The sequence below is a fragment of the Alexandromys fortis genome, unplaced genomic scaffold (genome assembly GCF_014885135.2).
Source record: "Alexandromys fortis isolate MF-2015 unplaced genomic scaffold, M_Fortis_MF-2015_v1.1 scaffold_264, whole genome shotgun sequence".
Lineage (NCBI taxonomy): Eukaryota > Metazoa > Chordata > Mammalia > Rodentia > Cricetidae > Alexandromys > Alexandromys fortis.
Window position 1 is genome coordinate 462,899 of NW_026068140.1, and position 25,134 is coordinate 488,032.

At 40.8% G+C, this 25,134-nt stretch overlaps 1 protein-coding gene across 1 annotated transcript; it reads left to right on the top strand.

Annotated features, from left to right (window-relative positions):
- The first annotated feature begins 3,907 nt into the window (after positions 1–3,907).
- Gtsf1 (gametocyte specific factor 1) lies at positions 3,908–22,116 on the top strand. The gene is made up of 7 exons (XM_050126737.1): positions 3,908–3,955; positions 5,793–5,837; positions 8,596–8,696; positions 18,002–18,128; positions 18,741–18,824; positions 19,289–19,352; positions 22,014–22,116. Exons 2-7 carry the CDS (start codon positions 5,822–5,824, stop codon positions 22,114–22,116), a joined length of 495 nt encoding a protein of 164 aa, XP_049982694.1. The 5' UTR covers positions 3,908–3,955; positions 5,793–5,821.
- The last annotated feature ends 3,018 nt before the right edge of the window (positions 22,117–25,134 follow it).

Genomic DNA, 25,134 nt, shown 5'->3' on the forward strand with positions numbered 1-25,134 from the left:
AGAGGCAGGTGGATCTGAGATCGACACCAGCCTGCTCTACAAAGCAAGTTAGAGGACAGCCAAGGCTATGCAGAGGGTCCCTGTGTTGAATCTCCTGCCCCCAGGAAAAAAAATATTATCATCGTCAAATGAACACCTACCGCCTTTTGAGGCTCAGCCCTGCACAAGTTTCCTGGAGTCTGTTCAAATGATCTTTTTTTCTCCAATTATGGCAAAACCAAAAGGAAACTGAACTAGCTATTTCATATCCCATATGTCCTCCTACATACGTTATACAAAGGAGACCTACTGATATTCACCCTTAAATTTGTATAACATTAACATTTTTGTTTGTTTTTGAGAATTTTTCAGTACATAGTACAAGCTAGCCTCAAACTCAAAATTCTCCTGTCTCAGCTTCCTGAGCACTAGAATCACAGTTGTTTACCACTTTGTTTTTGTTAGCCAACCCTATTTTGAACTCAAATTAAAGTGAGCCTCCTCACTTTCAAGTAGTCTGGGACTATAGACATTTCCAACTGTACTCAGTTTGCTCTTATTTCCTAACTAAGGAATTGCACATTTCAATGTGTTGTAGTTTGGGGGTTTTGTTTATGTTGTATACATATATGTGTGTGTAGACATATATTCAATTTTGGATAATAATCTCAGCTAACTCCTAGAATAACCCTGGTATAAATTACTTGGTCTCATTGTTTTTCCATTTTCAAATATCAACCTAGGCAGAAAAAAAAAACAGCCTGAAAGAAAACTCAGCAGGGATCTCAGATAAAGCATAAATTTGTTTGCCTTGAAAGAGAATGAACAAAGTACTGAAGAACAGGACAGATGTGTGGTTCACCTTTATTTCCAAGTCACCACTGAAGGACAGCTTTACCTTTGTTGAGTCAGTGGGCTTGTCTGGTGGTGCTAATGGAGCAGCTGTCACCTGAGAACTCTGCCATTGTGACAAGGAAGGCATCAGACTATAGGAAAGCCTACTTGAGGTTCTCCCTGCTCCCATTCTCTCAAGCTCTCAGCTTTCTCAGAAACTTCAATCTGTAAGTATCTAAATTAAAACTACTTATGGGTCATAGCAACAGTGACAAAAATTGCACCAGCTCTCTGAAAAGAAAATTAGTTCAAACCACTCTGGTCCCACTAATTCTGCATGAATGATATTGTGATAAACTCAAAATTCATAAGATCTCATAAGAATTGTTTTAAAGCAGTGGTGGTGCATGCCTTTAATCCCAGTACTCAGGAGGCCGAGGCAGGCGGATCTCTGTGAGTTTGACGCTATCCTGGTCTACAGAGTGGGTTCAAAAACAACAAAAACAATTGTTTAAGCTGTTTTCTAATGATCTGAAGTGAACTTGGAAAAAAAATTAGCTTTTCCTAAAATGCTTTGTGCTAAGTTTACAATGAAGCAATTCTCTCGGAAAAAGCATTTACCAGCTTGCTCCTATGACTCATCCCTACCATTCAGGTGAAAGAAATGCTTTCGCAAATTTTCTTAGTCTAGCTGCATATTAGAATCATCTAGGTAAGTTTTTAAAAATAGCTATGCCTAGAGCCAGGCGGTGGTGGTACACACCTTTAACCCCAGCACTCAGGAGGCACATGCAGGAGGATCTCTGTGAGTTCGAGGCCAGCCTAGTCCACAGAGTGCGTTCCCAGGACAGCTAGGGCTGTCACACAGAGAAACCCTGTCTTGAAAAAAAAAAAATTACTATGCCTGGCTCTTTTCTGATTAATTGGTCTAAGACGAATTTACATGTTCTCTTTTGGGGGAAGGGAGTTGATTTGGTTTGGTTTGGGGTTTTGTTTTTAGTTTTTTGGGGGTGTTTTGTTTTTTGAGAAAGGATTTCTCAGAGTATGTAGTCCTGGCTATCCTGGAACTCAAGCTGTAGACCAGGCTGGTCACAAACTCAGAGGTTCACCTACCTCTGCCTCCCAAGTGCTGGGATTAAAGGTGTGGGCCACCACCACCAAGCTACAAGCTACACGGTATGTCTTAAGTACTCCCCAAATGATTCCAATGTGCAGACATGACTAAGAATCATTGTCCTACTGGGCTGGAGAGATGGCTCAGAGGTTAAGAGAACTGGCTGCTCTACCAGAGGTCCTGAGTTCAATTCCCAGCAACCACATGGTACCTCAAAATTATCTGTAATGAGTTAATGAGTGTAATAAGATCAGGTGCCTTCTTCTGGTGTTCAAGTATACATGTAGGCAGAACACTATATACATAACAAATAAATAAATCTTAAAAAAAAAAAAAAGAATGACCAGCCCATCGTCGGTCCATCTCCCATCCACAACCTATTTCTTCCTGGGTTTGGGTGGGTTGGTTGGTGGCCCTCCCTGACTGGTGCCGATTATCAAGGCCAGTGCTCTGATCTCAAGTTACACCCCTTGTTCTCTCATTTAATCCTATGTGCAACTATACAGTATAAAAGGTGTAATCTTTTCTCAATTAAATGCTGCTGGCAGCCACTCCGATTCATCCTCAGATCATGTCTGTCTGCCTCCTTCTCCCCCCACCCCACATATTCTCTTTGGGACCCCACCCCCACCCACTCTGAGGCAGGTCTTCCACCAGACAGGGTCCCACTCTATAGTTTGGGCTGTCCCAGCTGGCCTCAGATCCATGACAATCCTTTTGCCTCAGCATCCCAAGTGCTAAGACGACAGGTTTGTGCCTCTACTCCCTAGCTCCTTCTAGTGTCTTATTCCGAACTGAAAGCTCTGAAGCATTCACTCGTCAGCTGACTGGAGTGTGAAGCAGAGCTGGAATTTGTTTACAAATTATTCCTGTAAAAATAAAGCACCCACTCCTAAGACCCTATTCACCTAAGCTCCTTGTTTTGCTATCCTGATGATTCTCTCAAACTGTATTTAGGCTCTTACCCACTGAAACATGTCAGAAGTCCCAGGATTTCAGCAGTCAGACAACTTCTAGATGGCCTATTAAGATTTGGACAGTACAAAATTTTCTGTCATATCATACAATGTATTTTACAACTTGGTAGTTTTAAAACAGTATCACCAAATCTACCCACAGTGCCAACACCTTTTCAAACGCTATAAAATTTATAGTATAAATCATTTTTCTCCCTAATGCTTTTGCAAGGCATCTCAGGCCCTACTAAAAATTTCCTTATAGGAATTTACACTCTACCATTTCCTGGCATATGTTGTATTCCCATTCGACCACCATTCCAATTTAGTATCTGTTTTCCTAAGCACTTTGGGGACAAGTATTTATACTTACGCTGGTATACAATTATAGTTTAGGAATGGTATCTTTTCTAAAGGACTCCCAGTGCTTTGACTTTCCTGCTTTCAGTTCTTTGACCCACCTGTCCTCTCCAACTTAAAACTCCCTTTAATCCCACCACAAGTCTATCATCCTCCCAACTATTCTCGGAGACTACCATTGTCTTTCCAATTGAGAGCCTACATGTACTATAGAGTCACAAAATCCCTGCCCTTCCTGATTTTCCTCAGCTGTCCTCTTTTGAACTCTCAAAATCTAAATTACATTTCTGCAACAACTTCCACAAACAAGGCTTTCTTGTAAACAGCACCCAGCTCCGACCAGTCCCATCCTTTTCCTGGTTTTTCTAAGATGGCCACCCCAAAGCCAGCAAAGGAAGCTCTCCACCCACATAGGACCATGTGGGCCAGGGAGTAGAGAGAGGTGGCGGCTAAAAGCAAAGCGGCTGAAAATCCCCAAGAGGTAGCCTTGAAGGCATGAGGGTGAGCCAAAGGGAGGAAGCGTCACAAGCGTTGGCTTTGTAGCACTGGGCCAGCTCAAGCTACAGTCACAGGAAGTGCAGCCCCGCCCTGGCATCAACAGGAAGTGGGCCGACCGGAAGTGGGCCGACCGGAAGTGGGCCGACCGGAAGTGGGCGTTGCCGGGGCCTGACTGTAAGGCGAAGTCGGCTGTGGGGCGAGCGTCTGAGCTGAGGTAAGGAGGAAAGGTGGTAGGGCTTTGGCTTGGGTCAGCCCTTGGGAGCAGTTCTCGTGTGGGATACCTTCAAGGAGGCGCCCTCCCTCACTCCACAACCTCAAGCCCTCGCCACTGCCGTCGCCCATTATACCTCGACGGCCTGCCTGGCACCTTTTTCCACCTTGTTTTCAAAACCTCCCCCTCCTTGCCTGCTCCTTTTATCCTCGCGTTGCTTGAGAATCTTCTCGAATCCGGGGGCTTTTGGTAAGGATAGAGAAATTACTACTTTACCGAGATCAGCAATTTTTTTCAGGGTTTAAACAGTAGCTTCAGATTCGCACTTTATCCAGTTCACAGCAGCCTAGTACTGAGGGAAGGGAATCTAATCACCTGTGAACTATTTGATGGGGAAGATAAGAGACAGCTGGCTGATACCGTGAATTCCAGCACTCTTGACCTACTTGTAATCAATCTGCTGGGAAAGAAGAGGTCAGCTCTCTAAGTAGCTGACTACTGCTGCATTCATCTCTCTTAGATGCCTTGAAATTTAAAAAAAATGAAAAAAGAAAACAAGAAAATGTAATGCTTGACTCTTCCTTCCAAACCTTTTTTATTTTTAACAAAGTATGACATAACTGTAATAGAGGTTCCAGAAGGTCAGGGCAGTTTAATACAAACATGAAGAATAATTTTCAGACAGTTTCCCTAGTAATTGTCATTAAACAAATGGGCTCTGCAACGAAGTACTAAACTGGAGTTTTAGCTGATCACCTGTATTTCCTAACAAAGGTTCTAATGGTGCTTATGTCATAGAATGGGGGGAAGGAGTATGGAATTGTGTGAGAGGCCAAAGGAGAGCTTGCCTAGAGACAACAGCTGTATGTGCATCCAATTTTCAGAAGATTCCTATGGGAGTAGTTAGATACAAGATTAGTTTTCCCATAATAATAAGTAAATTAATTCAGTGTTCAATAGAGCTCTCCAGTAAAAGAGAATTCAAACTGAGACATTTTATTTTAATGTTTTTCATTTCTGTTATATTTGTTCTCTTACGTGGTCTCTGTGAGTTCTTAAATCCTAAATTCACTTGTAATCTGTAGAGAGGGAACCAGTACTGACCGGAGTAGGACTAATCTTGCCTTTATGTAAGAAATGAGAGGAACAGAATAAAGATAGGAGAACATCAGTATGACATCTCCTGATCTCATTTTAAAAAGTTATTAAATAAGACTTATTTTTATTTTACATGAGTATGTGTGCATTTATGAGTGCACCATGGGTATGCATTGCCCACCGAGGTCAAAGAGGGCATTTGATCCCCTCAAACTGGCGTTATAGTCACTTGTAAGCTATGTGGGTGCTGGGAACCAAACCCAGATCCTCTACAAGAGCAACCAGAGCTCTTAACCATTTAGCATCTGTCCAGCTGGAAAGAAGAGCTTTAAAGTAGTTTATCTGGAATTTTAAATAATAGTATTTCATGGCCTTGACTTACCCCCTATTACTAATGTTAAATAACATCAAACTCTAGTAGGAGGTGAACAGTGGCAAGTGTTGTAATACCTCTTAAATTTCATTACTATGTTGTCACTTGAATATAATTTATGTCTGTAGTCATATTTGGCCTAGCTGTTTTGGGGCCCTGGAGTTTATTCCAAGAATATGAATTATATGATAATTAGTCTTAGGAGTAAAGAATGCTTTAAAGAAGAGAAATGTCTCGGGAGGAGGCCATATACTAAGGATTTGTCTTATTGAACTTGAGCGGCTTCAATTCCAGAAAAGATTCTACATCTTAGGGCTGTGTTTTGATAAATTTCATTTCTGATTCTCTGAACCATGTTTTTCCCTCTAGCACTTGAACAGGACTCCTTTGCCATCAGCATGGAAGACACTTACAGTATGTACTGCTTGCTGCTTTCAGATAATAACACGTCAGTTATGTGTAGTGTGATGCCTGACTAGACTGGATGTTGTGAAAAATTTCTCTACGAAAGGTCTGTGTGGTGTTGAGGTATAGATATAATTCATATTTTAGAGCTGGAGAGATGGCTCAGTAGTTAAGAGCACTGGCTGCTCTTCCAGAGGACCCAGGTTCAGTTCTCAGCACCCATATGGCAGCTCACAACTGTCTGCAACTCCAGTTGCAGGGAATCATATACAGACATGCAGACAAACATCAATGCACACAAAATGAAAATAAGTCATTTTTATTTTTTTAAAAAGAAATATCAAATTTTAAATATGACTCTTGGTCTACAGCCATATCACTCTATACAAATGGTCTGAAATAAAACACTTTCAATTTAAGTAATGAGAGAGATATGAGAACTAACTGTAATCCCAGCTCATAGGAAGCTGAGTCAGGAGGATCCCAACTTCTAGGCCAGCTTGGGCTTCACAGCAAGGTTATTAAAAGGCAAACCAACAGGCCAATGAGATGGCTTCGCAGTGGAATGCTTGCCGTACAAGCCTGACAGCCTTGATTTGAGTTTCAGACCCCATGTAAAAGGAGAGAAAACTGACTCCATAAAGTTGTCCTCTGATCTACACACATGGTAATAAATACAAAATTTTTACAAGACTGGGATGTAGCTCAGTTATAGAAGACTTGTAGAGCACTCTCAAGACCTGTAATTTGGTCACCGACACCAAGATGGATGGATGGATGGATGGATGGATGGATGGATGGATGGATGGATGAAGGATGGATAATTCTTTTCCTATAGAACAGTAGATTGAGAACTGACCTAAATTGCCAGACCAGGAAGTAAAGCATTTGGTAATTCTCGTCAGTTTTGACTCCTGCTCTACATGGGCAGTTATCATGTGTGTGAATCATAGAATACCTCCCATTCTGTCAGTTGCTGGCATTTGCTAGTGACGGAATGGATTAAATGAAGGAAAACTAATAAGAATCTCATTTCTGAATGCTCTCTGGGTGTTCCAAAGCTGCACAAATAGGGAAAGATTGCTGGCATAATAAGCACGCCTGTCCTCCAGGACTTTTCCTCCCTATTCCTTCTGTCCTTCAGATCACCTTTCAGGCTCATTTGCATCATGACTGAGGTTAGCAATTTATTCCGTGTTTACATTGCCAGTGAAACTTTCAGTTCCCCTCTGGTTTCTGATTTCCACTGCAGTCTTCTGCTTTATAAGCTTCTTATCAAAGGTGAATTGTTTATTCTTACCTTCAAGGGGTGGCAAGGGCGTTTTATTGGGTTGCCTTAACAACCAAGCTTGTTAAGATTGGGGGCACAGCCAAGGCAGCTTGGATAGCCTAAGGGCAGTTTTGAATAGCAGGGTTCAGGGTCTTCTTGACGCGGCAGTCCATGTCTGCAGTTGTCTCCGTTTCCAACACCTGTAGGAGGCTCTGTCTTTGCAGTTTATTTTTATTTCAGCCGGATGGTTTAGTAGTCATTAATTGAAGGAATTTTTTCTTATCTATATTCCAAAATATGAAAAGTAAAATCATCTGTCTGACAAAAGTAATGAGATCATGGACAAGGAAACTAGAATAACCAATACAACATAGAGAAGTAAAGCAAAGAACAGATGGGGGGAAGCTATTGAAACTCTATGGCTATCAACTTGTTTACTAGAAATAAACTAGGATCCTAATTATTCCTAATTTGCATAAGGCCAGCTGGATAGGGGGAGTAGAGTTCGCAAGTGCAGTGGGACACCAGCAGTCCATTTCACCTTTCATGTGCTACTGGGAAATCTTGGTTGGAGTACCTACCTAGAAAATAGAAATGACCCTGAATTGTTACCGTTAAGAAAGAAAAACGAGCTGGGCAATAGTGGCACACACCTTTAATCCTAGCACTTGAGAGGCAGAGGCAGGCAGATCTCTGAGTTCGAGGCCAGCCTGGGCTACAAGAGCTAGTTCCTGGACAGGCTCCAAAGCCACAGAGAGAAACCCTGTCTCGAAAAACCAAAAAGAAAAAGAAAAAAAGGAAGAGGAAGAAAAATACTTTGGATGCCATTTAGCATTTTTGTTTTATAATAAGAATGAAAACTGACGGGGCAGTGGTGGCGCATGCCTTTAATCCCAGCACTCAGGAGCAGAGGCAGGAGGATCTCTGTGAGTTTGAAGCCAGCCTGGTCTACAGGACAGTCAGAGATACACAGAGAAACCCTGTATTTAAAAAAAAAAAAAAAAAAGAGCATGAGAACTGGAAAGCGGTATTCAGTCAAATGTAAATGATATAATGAGACCTCGGCACACACACTGCAGTCAGTGCTACTGTGCTTAAGAGTCAGTGATGACAATTTTATTTTCTCATAATTAGATTTTATCATTTAGTCACATTTTCTTTGTTTTTGTTTTGTTTTATTTTTTTGGTTGGTTTTGGGGGGTTCTATTTGGACTTTGTGTGTTTTTGTTTATGAGACAGGGCTTCTCTGTGGCTGTCCTAGATCTTACTGTGTAGGTGGCCTCGAACTCAGAGATCTGCCTACTGCCTCCTAAGTGCTGGGATGAAAGGTGGATCCTACCGCTATTGGACCAGTCACACTTTATTTTAAAAGTGTGACTTTTCCTTAGACTGCCTTATTCTTTCACTATAGATTTTTGAAAACACTATGTTCCTGAAAGGCTGCTGTAGTTTAACAGGATTATACTTTATACTTACTTTATTTTTTCTCTCTTCCAGTCGACTCCCTGGACCCTGAAAAGTTATTACAGTGCCCGTATGATAAAAATCACCAGATCAGGGCCTGCAGATTTCCTTATCATCTTATCAAGTGCAGAAAGGTAGGGTATTGTTTTCATAATATGCCTTCTCATGCTGACTTGAGTTCTGAAGAGACACACTTTCTAAGCAACAAATCACTTAACATAAATATTGTGATTGAATGCCAGATTCTACCTTGTTAAGTTCCAATAGTTACAGATGTCTTATTCTTTGAAGTATATAAATTTTTTATTTTTTTCTTTCTCCTAACTATAGACAAAGCATTGTTTATAAACATCTAGAATCTTATCCTGTGGAAAACAAAAGAATCACTCATTTTTTTTTACTTGTAATGAGAAATCCTCTTACTTTATAAATTTGATGTGTTCTTTATTCTGATAAGTGCTAAGTACCCTATTTCTTTTAAAAATATTTTTAGATTTATATGTATGGGTGTTTTAGTTGAATGTATCTTTGTGCACTATGTGTGTGCCTAGAGCCTGTAGAGGTCTGAAGAGGATGTTGGATCCACTGGAACTGGAGTTAAAACGTTAGTTCTGAACTACTATTTGGGTACTAGACACAAGCATAGGCCTCTGAAAACAAGTGTTTAACCGCCAGGCCTCCTCTCTAACATCTCTGTTACAGTTCTCTCTGACTTTTTGTTTAGAATTCTTAACTCAAAATATTCTTTCTAAAAGTAACTCGGTTTCATCTTTTTTAATTTTTTAAAATTGTTTTCTTTTAATTTATGTGTATGGCTGTCTGCCTATGTAAGTTTATATGCACAGAGTGCACACAGGTGCCCACAAAAGCCAGAAGGCATCAGATCCCTTGGAACTGGAATTAACAGTCTGAGCTACCATGTGGGTGCTAGGAACTGTAGTTAGCTCCTGTGAAAGAGCAGTAAGCATTGTTAACCAGTAAGCCTCTCACCAGCTTGCAAATCTTTTTTTTTTTTAATTAGTGTTTTCTCTCTGCTTACTTCTTTATAGACTTAGCTAATACAATGTACTCTAGTCCTCTTTTAATTAAAAACTAGCTGGGGGGTATGGTGCACGCCTCTAATCCCAGCACTCAGGAGGCAGAGGCAGAAGATCTCTGTGAGTTAGAGGCAACTGATCTACAAAGTGAGTTCTGGGACAGCCAGAGATGTTACACAGAGAAACTTGTCTCAAAAAACCAATCGGTAGGTAGGCAGGCAGGCAGGCAGGCAGGCAGACAAGCAGACAGACAGACAGACACAGACGAATGAATGAATCAAAGAATGAATGTACTTGTAAAGGGTTGTTAGAATACTGACGTCAGAGTTGGAGAGAAGGCTCTGTGGTTGAAAGCACTTGCTACTCTTCCATAGGTCACAAATTCTACCACCCATATCAGTCAGCTCACAACTTTCCATAATACCAAATCTAGGAAATCCAAGCCCTCTTCTTCCACAGGCACATGCACCCATGTGCACATACACACACATCATTAACTTGCAAAGTACAATCTTGGAGGCTGGAGAGATGGCTCAGTGGTTAAGAGCATTGCCGGCTCTTCCAAAGGGTCTGAGTTCAATTCCCGGCAACCACATGGTGGCTCACAACCATGTGTCATGAGGTCTGGTGCCCTCTTCTAGCCTGTAGACATACACACGGACAGAATATTGTATGCATAATAAATAAATTAATTTAAAAAATACTGTTTTTAAAAAAATTAGGTGTTCATAGGTGTGTCAGTTTAATGTTAGGGTCTTCAATTTGATTCCATTGCTCCACCTATCTGTTTTTGTGCCAATACCAAGCTATTTTCATTACTGTAGCTCTATAATGTAGTTTGAAGACAGGGATGGAGATGCCTTCAGATGTTCCTTTATTTTACAGGGTTGTTTTGGCTATTCTGGGTTTTTGTGTTTCCATATGAAATTTAGTATTGTTCTTTTGAGGTCTGTGAAGAATTGTACTGTGATTTTGATGAGTATTGCATTGAATCTGTAGATTGCTTTTGGTAAGATTACAGTTTTACTATGTTAATCCTACCTATCCAACAGCATGGGAGATCTTTCCATTATCTGATATCCTCTTCAGTTTTATTCTTCAAAGACTTAAGTCACATGGGTCTTTCACTTGTTTGGTTAGAGTTACTCCAAGATATTTTGTATTGTTTGTGGCTATTGTGATATTTCTCTGATTTCTTTTTTAGCCCGTTTATCATCTGTGTAAAGGAAGGCTACTGATTTTTTGTTGTTTTGTTTTTAGTTAATCTTGTATCCAAACACATTACTGAAGGTAAGCTGTAGAATTCCCTGGTAGAATTCTTCAGATCACTTACATAAACTATCATGGCATCTGCAAATGGTGAAAGTTTGACTTCTTCCTTTCCAATTTGTATCCCCTTGATCTCCTTTTGTTGTCTTATTGCTCTGGCTAGAACTTCAAGTACTATATTGAGTAGATGTGGAAAAAGTAGACAGTCTTGTCTTGATCCTGATTTTAATGGAATCACTTTGAGTTTCTCTCCGTTTAATTTGATGTTGACAGTTGGCTTGCTATATATTGCCTTTATTATGTTTACTTATGTTCCTTGTATCTTTGATCTCTCCGAGACCTTTATCATGAAGAGGTGTTGGATTTTTGTCAAAGGCTTTTCAGCATCTAATGAAATGATCCTGTGGGTTTTTTCTTCCCGTTTATTTATATGATGGATACCCTGATAGATTTTCATATGTTGAATCATCCCTGAATCTCTGGGATGAAGCCGACTTGGTCATGGTGGATAATTTCCTGATGTGTTCTTGGATTTGGATTGCCAGTGTTTTATTGACTATTTTTTGCATGAGGGAGATTGGTCTGTAATTCTCTCTCTTCGTTGTGTCTTTGTGTCTATGGGCATCAATGTAACTGTAGCCTCACACAAAGAGTTGGGCCATGTCCTTCTGTTTCTATTGTGTGGGGCACTGTGAGGAATGCCAGACCTGTCCAGCAGTGAGAGTGGGGCTTTGACGTCTCCCACTATTAGTGTGTGGGGTTTGATATATGATTTAAGAAGCTTTAGTAATGTTTCTTTTACAAAGGTGCATACCTTGTATTTGAAGCACAAATATTCAGAATTGAGATTTCATCTTGATGGATTTTTCCTGTGACTAATATGAGATGTCCTTCTTTGGCTTTTCTCTGTCCTATGGGCCTTGAGGTAAAAGCCCTGAAATAATTTTGGCCCAACACATTTCCCTTTGGGATTTTCTGCTGTGAGATCATCTATTGCCTTTGTTTTTGTGAATGTAGCTCACTTGCTTAGGTTGTCCGCCTAATACTTTCTGTAAGGCTGATTTGTGGATAGGTATTATTTAAATCTGGTTTTGTCCTGGAATATCTTGTTTTCTATGTCTATTGTGACTGAAAGCTTTGTTGGATAGAATAGTCTGGGCTGGCATCTGTGGTCTCTTAGTGTCTGCATAATGCCTGTCCAGGACCTCTGGCTTTCAGAGATTCCACTGAGAAGTCAGATGTAATTCTGATGAGTTTTTCTTTATATGTTATTTGGCCATTGTAGCTCTTAGTATTCTTTATTTATTCTGTCCATTTAGCATTTTAATTATTTTGTGACAAAGGGACATTTTTTTTGGCCCAGTCTGTTTGGTGTTCTGTAATCTGCTTGCACTTTAATAGGCATGTCTTTCTTTAGGTTAGGAAAGTTTTCTTCTGTAATTTTGTTGAATATATTTTCTGTGCCTTTAAGTTCTACTTCTCCTTCTTCTATCCCTATTATTCTTAGTTTGGTCTTTTCACAGTGTACCAGATTTCCAGGATATTTTGTGTTAAGAATTTGTTACAGATTCAATGTAATGCCCATCAAAATCCCAGCAAAATTTTTCAAAGACCTCAAAAGAATGGTACTCAACTTCATTTGAAAAAGCAAAAAAGCCAGGATAGCCAAAACAATGCTGTACAATAAAAGAATTTCTGGAGGCACCACAATCCCTGACTTCAAACTCTACTACAGAGCTACAGTACTGAAAACAGCCTGGTATTAGCATAAGAACAGACAGGAGGACCAATGGAACTGAATAGAAGACCCGGATATCAATCCACACATCTTCAGACACCTGATCTTTGACAAAGAAGCAAAAAATATCAGATGGGAAAAGGAAAGCTTATTTAACAAGTGGTGCTGGCATAACTGGATATCAGCATGTAGAAGAATGAAAATAGACCCATATCTATCACCATGCACAAAACTCAAGTCCGGATGGATCAAAGACCTCAGCATAAAGCCAGCCACACTGAACCTTATAGAAGAGAAAGTGGGAAGTACACTTGAACACATTGGCACAGGGAACCACTTCCTAAATAGAACACCAGCAGCACAGACACTAAGAGAAACAATTAATAAAATGGTCGTTTTCTTCTGCTTCATCTGCCTTTGGATGTTCAGGTTTTACTGTTGTAGAACCTGGTGGGGTTGCCTTGCTCTTTATGTTGTTGAACATACCCTTACACTGTCTACCATCTCTTCTTCAGTTGATGTATTTAGGGACTCTGGCTTGGTTGAATACTCCCTCAGGTGCAGGCAGAGCAGAACCTCGGTGATCACTCCTCAGGGGGCAGGTGGGGGCTAAGTTTCCGATGGTCACTGCAGAAATGAGGCATCTCACACAGAGAATGGCAGTGGATGCTAGCTGGGACACAGGTGCTCTTTCCCAGAGGAACTTCTTACTATAGCTTCTGGAAGCCCCTGCTGTTTGTTGCTCCCACAGTCACTCATCCCATTTCGAAAATCCCATTGATTTTCGAGCCTATAATCCCAGCAGTAAAGAGGTAGAAGCAGGAAAATAAAAAGTTCAACGTTACCCTCAACTATATAGCAAGTTAGGCTTGTTAACCTGGGCTACATATGAGACTGTCTCAAAACAAAGAAGCAAACCCACCAGACATAGTGGCACACACCTGTAATCCAGACAGTTGTAACCAGGAAGTTGAGGCAGGAGGATTGCCATGAGGTCAAAGACAGGTAAATTAAGTAGTGACCTCCTAGGATACTTGATAAGACCAAATCTCACCAGGCTGTGGAGGTGCATGCCTTTAATCCCAGCATTTAGGGAGGCAGAGGCAAGTGGATCTCTGTGAGTTCGAGGCCAACCTGATCTACAGAGAGAGTTCCAGGACAGCCATGGCTGGCTGCACAGAGAAAAATCTGTCTCAAACCTCGCCCCACAAAAGACCATGTCTGAAAGAAAAAAAAAGAAAAGAAAACCTAGGTGGAGGATAAAGAGATAACTCAGCAATTAAGAGCACTTGTTGTTTTTACAGAAGACCTGGGTTTGATTCCCAGCACTACATGGTGACTCACAGCCATATAACTCCAGTTCAGGGGATCTGACCCACTCTTCTGTTCAGGCACACATATGGTACATGATGCATATATACATACATGCAGGCAAAACGTTCATATGTGTAATATTTTTAAAAAAAAATTTAGCTGGCGATGGTAGAGTATGCCTTTAATGCCAGCAGTCAGGAGGCAAAGGTAGGCAGAGATACTCTTGAGTTAAAGGCCAGCCTGGTCTATAGAGTAAGTTCACAAACAACAACAAAGGAGAGGTGGAGGCTGGAGAGATGACCAGCTGTTAGGAGCCCCTGTAGTGCTCTTCCAGAGCACCCAACTTCACAAATGGCTCACAACTGCTCCAGGAGAATCCAATACCTCATACACATTTAAAGTAAAAAAATTTTAAGTTATTTCCCTTAAGTAGGTATAATGGTTCATGTCTGTAATCCTACCATTTGCAAGGCTAAGGCAGGAGGATTGCCACAAATTCAAGTCCATTCAGGGCTGTATAGCAAGACCCTGCCTCCAAAAACCTTTGCTTTCAATGTCTAACATCTTATGTAAGTAATGGAGGCTGTGTCTCGTGTGTTTTATTTTTCTTTGCATTTTTTGTGGGGGAAAGGGAAGGCAGTACTGGAGACACCAGAGGAGTAAGTACTTAGACTCACTAAATTGCCCTCCCCCGCAGTACAGGATTCAAAGGGAATCCATGGAGCCACTGCTACTAAGGTTAGGGGAAAAGACACACACTCTCTTGATGGTTTCCTTCTTAATTCTGTATTCTTCATACTGTGTTCTGTATTCTTATCTCTATCCAGAAATGTCCCTTCTGTCTCTCTAGATGTTTCTCTTCTCCTTCTAACTCTCTGATTCTTGATGTTTCCCTTCTAACCTGTTTTATCTTTACCCCTTACAGCTTATATATCCCAGCAAAGCCTTTCATATAAAAATTACATTGTGGTTACATTCTGTTTTTCAAGTGAATGTCTACAGTGAATACAAGTAAAAGAGAGCGTGTTGTCCATATCCTTTACATGATAAAACATTTTACATATTACAGGTGAAAAACAAGTTATCCCAAGAACCCACGTGCATTCATAGCCAAGCAACTTGTTACAGATTAATGATGTGGCAAGTAAGACATTCTTCTTAGTCAGGTCTTTTGCTGGCAGGCTGTGCTTTGCAGTTATAAAGAATGGCCAGTTACTTTATTACTTATCTTGAAAGGTAATCTTGTGAGGAATCTTAAAGGAATCACAAACCGAAACTTTTATACATGAAAAACAGTCAGCTGTACTTTAAATCTTTAGAGTACATACCCCACCATCATCATATCAGAAGACTGAGGACAGAAATGGGTATGAGGAATTAATCATCACCTTTGGTCATCAACCAATCCTAGCAAGAAAGGCAGGTCAGCTAATGGTAACTGGGCTGCTTTGCTCTTGTTCCCCGACCTTACAGAGTTCCTCACTCAACTCTGCCTTCCTAAAACTGTGGATTGTCTTCTTGGGTTTTTCATCTCAAGGCTGTTTATCAAAACATCTAGTCTAGCCTTAAGTTATTTTCAAAGCTTTGTTTCAGCTATGGTGCACTCTGAAACCTGTGAACACATCTCCCAGCCTTAAGGTTAAAAGAATTTAAACTAGCTACTGTGACTCAATTGTTTTTCTTAATCATTAACCTAAGCCACAGTCTGTGTGGCTCAATAGAAACTCATGTATTCTAGCTATGTGATACGTCCTTGTTTTATTTTTTATCATCAAAACTCTATTTAAACTAACATTATTATCAATTAGACAGTACAGCTTAGGAAGGAATCATCTTTATAATAATCCACAGGTAAAGATGCCCAGTAGGACAGGATGTTTCCAAACATACTACCAGACTCACTATGTTACAGACAGGGGGGTCTCCCCACACCCATTCACACCATGCAGATACCAGAGAAAGATGGCAGCAGCAGACATGCAAGGGCAGCAGAAGCAAAAGACATTTGGGAGGAGGGAGTCTTGTCTATCCAAGATTCACCCATCAGGGAGTTGCCTCCTGGTGGGCTGACACCTTGAACTTCAGTTGCCACCTACTGCTCCACTGACTTGGCCACCAGCAGTGCTGGAATCCAAACTGAGGTCCTCAGGATTGCCCAGAAAGCAATCTTAACCCCTAAGCCATCTCTCCAGACCCATGTACATTTCTGTCTTGCACTTTTTTCCAGCCTGCTTCTTAATAGTTTTACATTTAGAGTTTTTTAAAAATATTTATTTATTATATTATGTGTATAGCATTCCTTCCACGTGTGCCTGCAAGCCAGAAGGAGCCCCAGGTCTCATTATAAATGACCGTAAGCCACCATGTGGTTGCTGGGAATTGAACTCAGGACCTCTGGAAGAGCAGTCAGTGCTCTCAACCTCTGAGCCATCTCTACAGCCCCTACATTTAGAGTTTTATTTGTGACACATCTTTAAAACTTTCTATGGACAAAAGGTTTTTTTTATACAATATATTTGCCTTCCCCCAATTCCTCTCAGATCCTCCCTACCTCCCTACCCACCCAACTTTATGTTCTTTCTGTTTTAAACATTAACAGTACATCTTAGCATGTGTATGTTTGCAGATATGTGTGTGTCCCAGTGTGCATGTGAAAAAAAAAAAAAACAGCCCTCTCCTTCTACCATGTGGGTCCTGGACATCAGACTCAGGCTGTCAGACTTGGTGGCAGACTCCTTTATCCACGAGCCATCTCATTGCCCCTCTTTTTGTGTGTGTGTGTGTGTGTGTGTGTGTGTGTGAGAGAGAGAGAGAGAGAGAGAGAGAGAGAGTACCCACAGAGACCAGAAGAAAGTGTTAAATTACCTGAGCTGAAGTTACAAGCAGTTGTCAGGCCTCTATTTTGTTGGTTTTTTTTTTTTTTTTAAGATTTATTTATTATGTGTACAGTATTCTCAGCATTCTGTCTGCATGAATGCCTGCAGACCAGAAGAGGGCACCAGATCTCATTACAGATGGCTGTGAGCCACCATGTGGTTGCTGGGAATTGAACTCAGGACCTTTGGAAGAGCAGGTAGTGCTTTAACCACTGAGCCATCTCTCCAAGCCCCCCAGGCCTCTATTTTGTAAACAGGAAAACAAACTCAGGATGTCTTGAAGGATAGCAGCACTCTTAACCCCTGAGCTATCTCTCCAGGCCCTCTTTTTCTTAATTTTTTAATTGCTAGTACCTTTACCATGACATTTAAGTGACAATAAATCCTTTGGGGGTTAAAACAAGCTACACTTGGGGTTTTCCTAAGTGAAATAGATGAAATAAAGGTTAAATTGTTCACCGGGCAATGCTGACACATGCCTTTTATCCCAGCACTTGAGAGGCAGAGATAGATGGATCTCTGAATTCCAGGCCAGCCTGGTCTACAGAGAGAGTTCCAGGACAGACAGGGCTGCACAGAGAAACCCTCTCTTCAAAAACACACAAACAAGTGAAGGTTAAATTGTTCAGGCCTCATTTCAGTCATCAATACTGCATTGTGTCTGCATTGTGTCTGCATTGTGTCTGCATTGGTCTGCATTGTGTCTGCATTGGTCTGATAATGATTAGCTGTCTCTCCAGCTCTGTTTCTTAGCTCTGTCACATTGCACTAGCAAGGGCCTTACTGCAGTGCAGACTGTTTCTTGTTAGTGTTGATTCTGAATGTCAGCTTGCAGAGACACCCAGAGAGCTCCAACCTTGCAGGCTGTGCTGTCTGACTGCTCACACAGACTGCTTTGCTCTTTATAAGCCACTAAAATCCCAGTGTGTGTGTGTGTGTGTGTGTGTGTGTGTGTTAATCCCTACAGTCATAACCAAAAGGCTTGCATTTTGATGCTACTGAGATAGTAGCTGTGTGGTCTGTATGGATGATAAATAATTCCCTCTTAGGCTTCTGTGATGAGTTGCCCACCATGGCTGAGTGTACCCACCACAGCAGCTTGCTGAGGGATTTCATGGAGCCATTTATAGAAGAAGGCTGAGCTAGTTTCCATGGATTTTATGATATCCAAAAAATTGATAGATCCCTTAATTTTGATTCCACAGAATCATCCTGATGTCGCAAACAAATTGGCTACTTGTCCCTTCAATGCTCGGCACCAGGTTCCCCGGGCTGAAATCAGTCATCACATCTCCAGCTGTGATGACAAGAGCTGTATTGAGCAGGATGTGGGTAAGCCTTACTAGCCAAAATGTTCCAATACGGTGGGTTAGCCGGTCGGTTGGTATAATTCCACATCATCAGCTTGCTTTCTGGCTTTCACCATTTCAGAGGAACAGTTTTCTGCCTTGGACATGGTTATGTCATTGTAGCAATGGGTTATTAGATTCTTATATAGGTCAGACTGTTTTCTCTTCTGCTATTATAATAAATCATCTAAAAATAAAGTCCTTGAGGCTGGAGATAGAACTCAATGGGTCAAGCCACTTGCCTCACATGGATAAAGCTGGTTTCCAGCTCCAGTGCCAGAAAAACCATAGGCATGGTGGCACTGACCTTTAATACCTGAACTTAAGAAGTAGAAGCAGGAGGACCTGAAGGTCAAGGTCATCTTTGAGTTTGAGACCTTGCCTCAATAAATAAACAATCCTGTTACTGCAATAATTATGGTAACAGTCTTTGTTTCTGCTTCTTATTCCTGTCAGCTTTCATCCTTTCTGAATTTAGAAACAAAGACTCAATAAGCTACCCTGCAGCCTTTAAAGGCCTTAAATCCCTTAAACAGGATAACCTAGCTGGTCCTCCCACCCGCCCTTTATGTGTCAAATCTCTCTTGTCTTTCAGTCAACCAAACCAGGAACCTTGGACAGGAGACTCTGGCTGCGAGCACATGGCAGTGCCCCCCGTGTGATGAGGACTGGGATAAAGGTGGGGTGCCTCTACATTGTTCCTCCACACATTTTATTTTATTTTTCCTCCACACATTTTAATCTCAGATCATTTGCTTAAGACAGAAGGAAGATTTTTTTTATGAGCATACCATGTTGTTTGGAACGCCTTATTATTTTTATTGGGCCCCAAAATGAGCACATTTTGTATCACTCTGCAGACACATAGAAGAACCTATCCCCCTTGAGTAGAAGAAGCATTTCTTTACATCTTTTTCCCCATAAATCCTGTTGTGCCATCTGTGTGATTGCTGCTAGGCACAATTACTATTATTTATGGCTTTTATGTTAAATTCCTGCTTCTGTATTACTTGGACAGGGCACTCAATCAGTTTTCACTTTCACCCCTCAAAATTTCGCTATATCATTTCCCATCTGACAAATCCAACTAACATGGACTGGTGTTTTTCCTAGTGTATCACCAGCTGTCTTGTTTTCCTGCAGATCTGTGGGAACAGACCAGCACTCCATTTGTCTGGGGCACAGCCAACTTCTGTAGCAACAACAGGTAAATTAAATGGTCTCACTCTCATCACTACCACCCCAAATCAGAAATAATAATAATTATTTCCAGCACTCGGGAGGCAGAGGCAGGCAGGTCTCTGAGCTCTAGACCAGCCTGGTCTACAGAGTGACTTCCAGGACAGCCAGAGCTACACAGGGACAGCCTATCTCAAAAAACTAATAATAATAATAATAATGCAAGCCACCATCTTTCCTTGATAAGAATTCTTGGTGATAACCTAGTACAAGTATTGTTTGGTGAGGGTTTTTCTTTTCTTGTTGTTTTGAGAGAGAGGGTTTGTGAAACCAGAAGAGGTTTTCAGGGGTGAGTACGTGAGAGTGTGTGTGTGGATGTGCGTGTTAATGTGTGTGTGTGTGTGTGTGTGCACTTGTTGCTCTTTAAAGGACTGGAATGAAGTTCCACACCCACATTAGCCAAGCGTACAACTGCTTGTAACTCCAGCTCCATGGAGTCCACACCCTCTTCTAGGCACCCACACACATGTACACACAACAGTATTTAAGGGTCGTATACATAAACTCTTCTGTCATCCACATATATTCCTGCATGCCAGAGGAGGGGATCAAATTGAATTATAGGTGGTTATGAACCACTGTTTGTATGCAGGGAATTGAACTCAGGACCTCTGGAAGAACAGCCAGTGCTCTTAACCACTGAGCCATCTCTGCTTAGCCCATAACTATTTTTTGAAATCCTGAAAGTTGTTTGAGATTGGGAAATCCAAAGTATCTAAGGAAGACGGCATATCTCGGGGCTGGAGAGATGGCTCAGAAAATAAAGGAATAAATTCTATACTCTATTTTCCCTAAATGCTTAACTTTTTATTTTATTTTTATTGTTTTTAATTATGTGTATGTGATTATGTGCATATGAGTTTAGGTGCCCATAGAGGCCAGAGGTGTCAGATCCCCTGGCTGCCTAATGTGGATGCTTGGAATCAAACTCAGGTCCTCTGTTAACTGCTGAGCCATCTCTCCATCCCTCAGAAAGCACTTCATTTTTTTTTTATTTCTTAATTACTGAGGTCAGTTAATAAATGTATACTATTTTGAGTCAATAACAAAAAGTTAGATTAGTTTTATTGGTGGCAGCTTTAACTTATTTCAGTTCTTAAGAGATTTATTATAGGAGTTAGAGAGATGGCTCAGTAGTTAAGAGAACTGACTGCTTTTCCACAGGACAGATGTGGGAGGTGATGTATGCTGTAAATATGTTTTATTGCCATTGGTTAATAAAGAAGCTGCTTTTGACCAATGGCTTAACAGAGTAAAACCAGGCTGAAAGATAGAGAGAGTAGGTGGAGTCAGAGAGAAGCCATGTAGCCACCTGCAGGAGACAGAGGCCTCTGACACAGCCTGCCAGAACCACAGCAACATGGTGATATACAGATTAATAGAAATGGATTAACTTAAGATGTAAGAGCTAGGGCTGGAGAGATGGCTCAGTGGTTAAGAGCATTGCCTGCTCTTCCAAAGGTCCTGAGTTCAATTCCCAGCAACCACATGGTGGATCACAACCATCTGTAATGAAGTCTGGTGCCCTCTTCTGGCCTGGAGACATACACACAGACAGAATATTGTATACATAACAAATAAATAAATATTTAAAAAAAAAGATGTAAGAGCTAAGAAGCTAGAGCAATAAGGCCAAGCAGTGATTTAATTAATACAGTTTCTGTGTGGATATTTGAATCTGGGTGGCTGGGAATGAACAAGTAGCTTCCATCAACAGAGGAGGTTCAATTCCCATAACCAACATACTGGCTTCCAACTCTCTGTAACTCCGCCTGCCAAGGAATCCAACAGCCTCTACTGCCCTCTATAGGCACTAGGCACACAAGTGATGCATGGGCATACATGTAGATAAAACACTCATACACATAAAAGTAATAATTTATGAAGAGGTCTGTTGCAACCGAGCATGGTGGGGAACAGCTTTCATCCCAGCGCTCATACTCAGGAGGCAAAGGCCAACAAATCACTGCGAATTTGATGGAAGCCTGGTCTTTAGACAGTTCCAACCATGAATAGACACAGCTGTCTTGTTTACAGGGGTACTAACCAGTAGGTGTTATAGGTGTTAATCTCAATTTTTCTAAGATGTAAACAGTTAACTCCATCTTTTGTTATTCTTTTGTTTTGCTTTTCGAGATAGATATTCTTCATGTAGCCCTGGCTGTCCTGGAACTCAGTCTGTAAACCAGGCTGACATCCAGCTCAGAGATCTGCCTACCTCTGCCTCCCGAGTACTGGGAATAAAGGTGTGCACCACTAAACAGTTAAATTCATCTTAATGCACATATGGAATAAGAAACATTCCAGAAAAATGGTAATCATCCAAAGTGCAAGAATGTTTTGAAAGAACTATGCTTACATGTTTTCCCCCACTTAAAAACACATTTTGAAGTTGGGCACACACCTCTAATCCCAGTACTCAGGAGGAAAAGGCAGGCAGATCTCTGTGAGTTCAAGGTCGTTCTAGTCTATAGAGCAAGTTCCAGGACAGGTCCCAAAGCTACACAGAGAAACCCTGTTTCAAAAAAGCAAACAAAAACTCACATGCATGCACACATTTTGATTGTCTTGTGTGTGTACCTGAAGAATATTGATATGATGACATCAGATTATTCCTTTCTTTTTTTAGTCCTGCAAACAATATAGTTATGGAACATAAGAGTAACCTGGCCTCAGGCATGCGAGTTCCCAAGTCTCTGCCCTATGTTCTGCCATGGAAAAATAGTAAGTGAGGCAAAGGTCAAAGTATTCTTACTATTCATTGTGACAGAAATAATTGATTTGGTTACTTAGGTATGTTCAGCCTGATGCTGAAAGTAAGTGTGACTCTGTAAATTTTGTGTCCACAATGAAAACAGTGTTAAGAGGCAAGTTCATAGCTCTAAATGCCTACATAAAGAAGCTGGAAAAATCCCACACTAGTGAATTAATAGAACATTTGAAAACCTTAGAATAAAAAGAAGCAAACTCACCTAAGAGAACTAGATGGCAGGAAATAATCAAATTGAGAGCTAAAATCAACAAAATAGAAACAAAGGAAACAATACAAAGATTCAATGAAAGAGTTGGTTCTTCGAGGAAATCAACAAAATAGACAAACCTTTATCCAAACTAACCAAGAGGCAGAGAGAACATCCAAATTAACAAAATCAGAAATGAAAAGGGGGACATAACAACAGACACGGAGGAAATACAGAGGATCATCAGGTCATATTTTGAAAACCTGTACTCCACAAAATTGGAAAACTTAAAGGAAATGGACAACTTTCTAGATAAATATCACTTACCAAAATTAAATCAAGACCAGATAAGCAAATTAAACAGACCTATAACTGCTGAAGAAATAGAAACAGTCATCAAAAGTCTCCCAACCAAAAAAAGCCCAGGACCAGATGGTTTCAGCTCAGAATTCTACAAGACTTTCAAAGAACTAATACCAATACTCCTCAAATTATTCCACACAATGAAAACAGAGGGAACATTGCCAAACTCTTTTTATGAGGCTACAATTATCCTGATACCCAAACCACAGACAGACAATACTAAGAAAGAGAACTACAGACCAATCTCACTCATGAACATTGATGCAAAAATACTAAATAAAATGCTAGCGAATTGAATCCAAGAACACATCAGAGCCATTATCCACCATGACCAAGTCGGCTTCATCCCACAGATGCAGGGATGGTTCAACATATGAAAATCTGTCAACATAATCTAACATATAAACAAGCTGAAAAATAAAAACCACACGATCATCTCATTAGATGCCGAAAAAGGGACTGGAGAGATGGCTCAGTGTTTATAGAGCACTAGCTTTTTCAGTGGTCCTGAGTTCAATTCCCAGCATCCACATGGTGGCTCACAACCATCTATAATGGGATTGTTGGACTCTGGCGTCCAAACACCGAGAAGGAGTCGCTTCCAGAGACCATCTCACACACTACAGCCGATGCAAAAGCATGAGGATTTTATTAATTCTGTCATGACAGGGTCCCCCAGCATTCGGGAAACCAAGGGACCTCGAATAGCGAGTACAGTCTACTTTTAAAGGGGCTACAGAAGCAAGGGGGGTTGTTCTTTGACTATTCTGATTGGCTTATTTGAAAGGGCTATTATCAATAATTGACTGGAGAGCTGTTGCCAGATCAGATGAGGTAAGAGGTCATTTTGACCTCGTTTCCCAGGGGACAGAACCAAAGCATACGTATATGGGACTGAGTACGTGCGAGTGTAGCTGTTAGGTCCTTGGTTCCCAGGGGAGGAGGGGAAGCACTATGGCACAGAGGCTGAGAGGATTCAGAATTGTCAAAAATGGCTTCAGGATTGTCTTAAAGTCTTACAGGATCTGACGTCCACTTCTGGCATGCAGGTGTACCTGCATAGCACTCATACATAAAATATAAATAAATTTAAAAAAAATTTTTAAAAAATGCCGAAAAAGCATTTTACAAAATACAACATCCCTTCATGATAAAGGTTTTGGAGAGGGCAGGGATATAAGGAACATATCTAAACATAATTAAGGCAATATACAGCAAGCCAACAGCCAACATCAAACTAAATGGAGAGAAACTCCCAGCAATTCCACTGAAATCAGGAACAAGACAAGACTGTCCCCTCTTTCCATATCTATTCAATATAGTTCTTGAGGTCCTAGTTAGAGCAATAAGACACCAAAGGGAGATCAAGGGACTACAAACTGGAAAAGAAGGAGTAAAACTCTCACTGTTTGCTGATATGATAGTTTACATAAGTGATCCCAAAAATTCTACCAAGGAACTTCTTCTACAATTCATAAACACTTTCAGTAATGTAGCAGAATACAAGATTAACTCAAAAAAATCAGTAGTCCTCCTGTATACAGATGATAAATGGTCTGGGGAAGAAATCAGAGAATTCAACATCCTTCACAATAGCCACTAGCATAAAATATCTCGGACAAACTCTAACCAAACAAATGGAAAGCTTGTATGACGAGAACTTTAAATCTTTGAAGAAAGAAATTGAAGAAGACACCAGAAAGTGGAAAGACCTCCCATGGTCTTGGGTAGGCAGAATTAATATAGTAAAAATGGCAGTCCTACTAAAAGCAATCTACAGAGTCAACACAATGCCTATCAGAATCCCAGCAAAATTCTTCAAAGACCTCAAAAGAACAGTACTCAACTTCATTTGGAGAAGCAAAAAACCCAGGATAGCCAAAAACAATCCTGTACAATAAAAGAACTTCTGGAGGCATCACAATCCTTGACTTCAAACTCTACTACTGAGCTACAGTACTGAAAATAGCTGGTACTGGCATAAGAACAGACAGGAGGACCAATGGAACCGAATAGAAGACCCAGATATCAATCCACACATCTTCGAACACCTGATCTTTGACAAAGAAGCAACAAATATCAAATGGAAAAAAAGAAAGCATATTTAACAAGTGGTGCTGGCATAACTGGATATCAACATGTAGAAGAATGAAAACAGACCCATATCTATCACCATGCACAAAACTCAAGTCCAGAGGGATCAAAGACCTCAACATAAAGCCAGCCACGCTGAACCTTATAGAAGAGAAAGTGGAAAGTAGACTTGAACACATTGGCACAGGGAACCACTTCCTAAATAGAACACCAGCAGCACAGACACTGAGAGAAACAATAAGTGGGACCTCCTGAAACTGAAAAGCTTCTATATAGCAAAGGACAAGGTCAACAAGACAAAACGACAGCCTACAGAATGGGAAAAGATCTTCA

What these genes read in the sequence shown, in the direction of transcription:
- Gtsf1 (XM_050126737.1), top strand. An exon ending in ATCTTATCAAGTGCAGAAAG is followed by an intron (nt 8,697 to 18,001) that starts GTAGGGTATTGT and finishes TTGATTCCACAG; the next exon opens with AATCATCCTGATGTCGCAAA. An exon ending in TGATGAGGACTGGGATAAAG is followed by an intron (nt 18,825 to 19,288) that starts GTGGGGTGCCTC and finishes GTTTTCCTGCAG; the next exon opens with ATCTGTGGGAACAGACCAGC.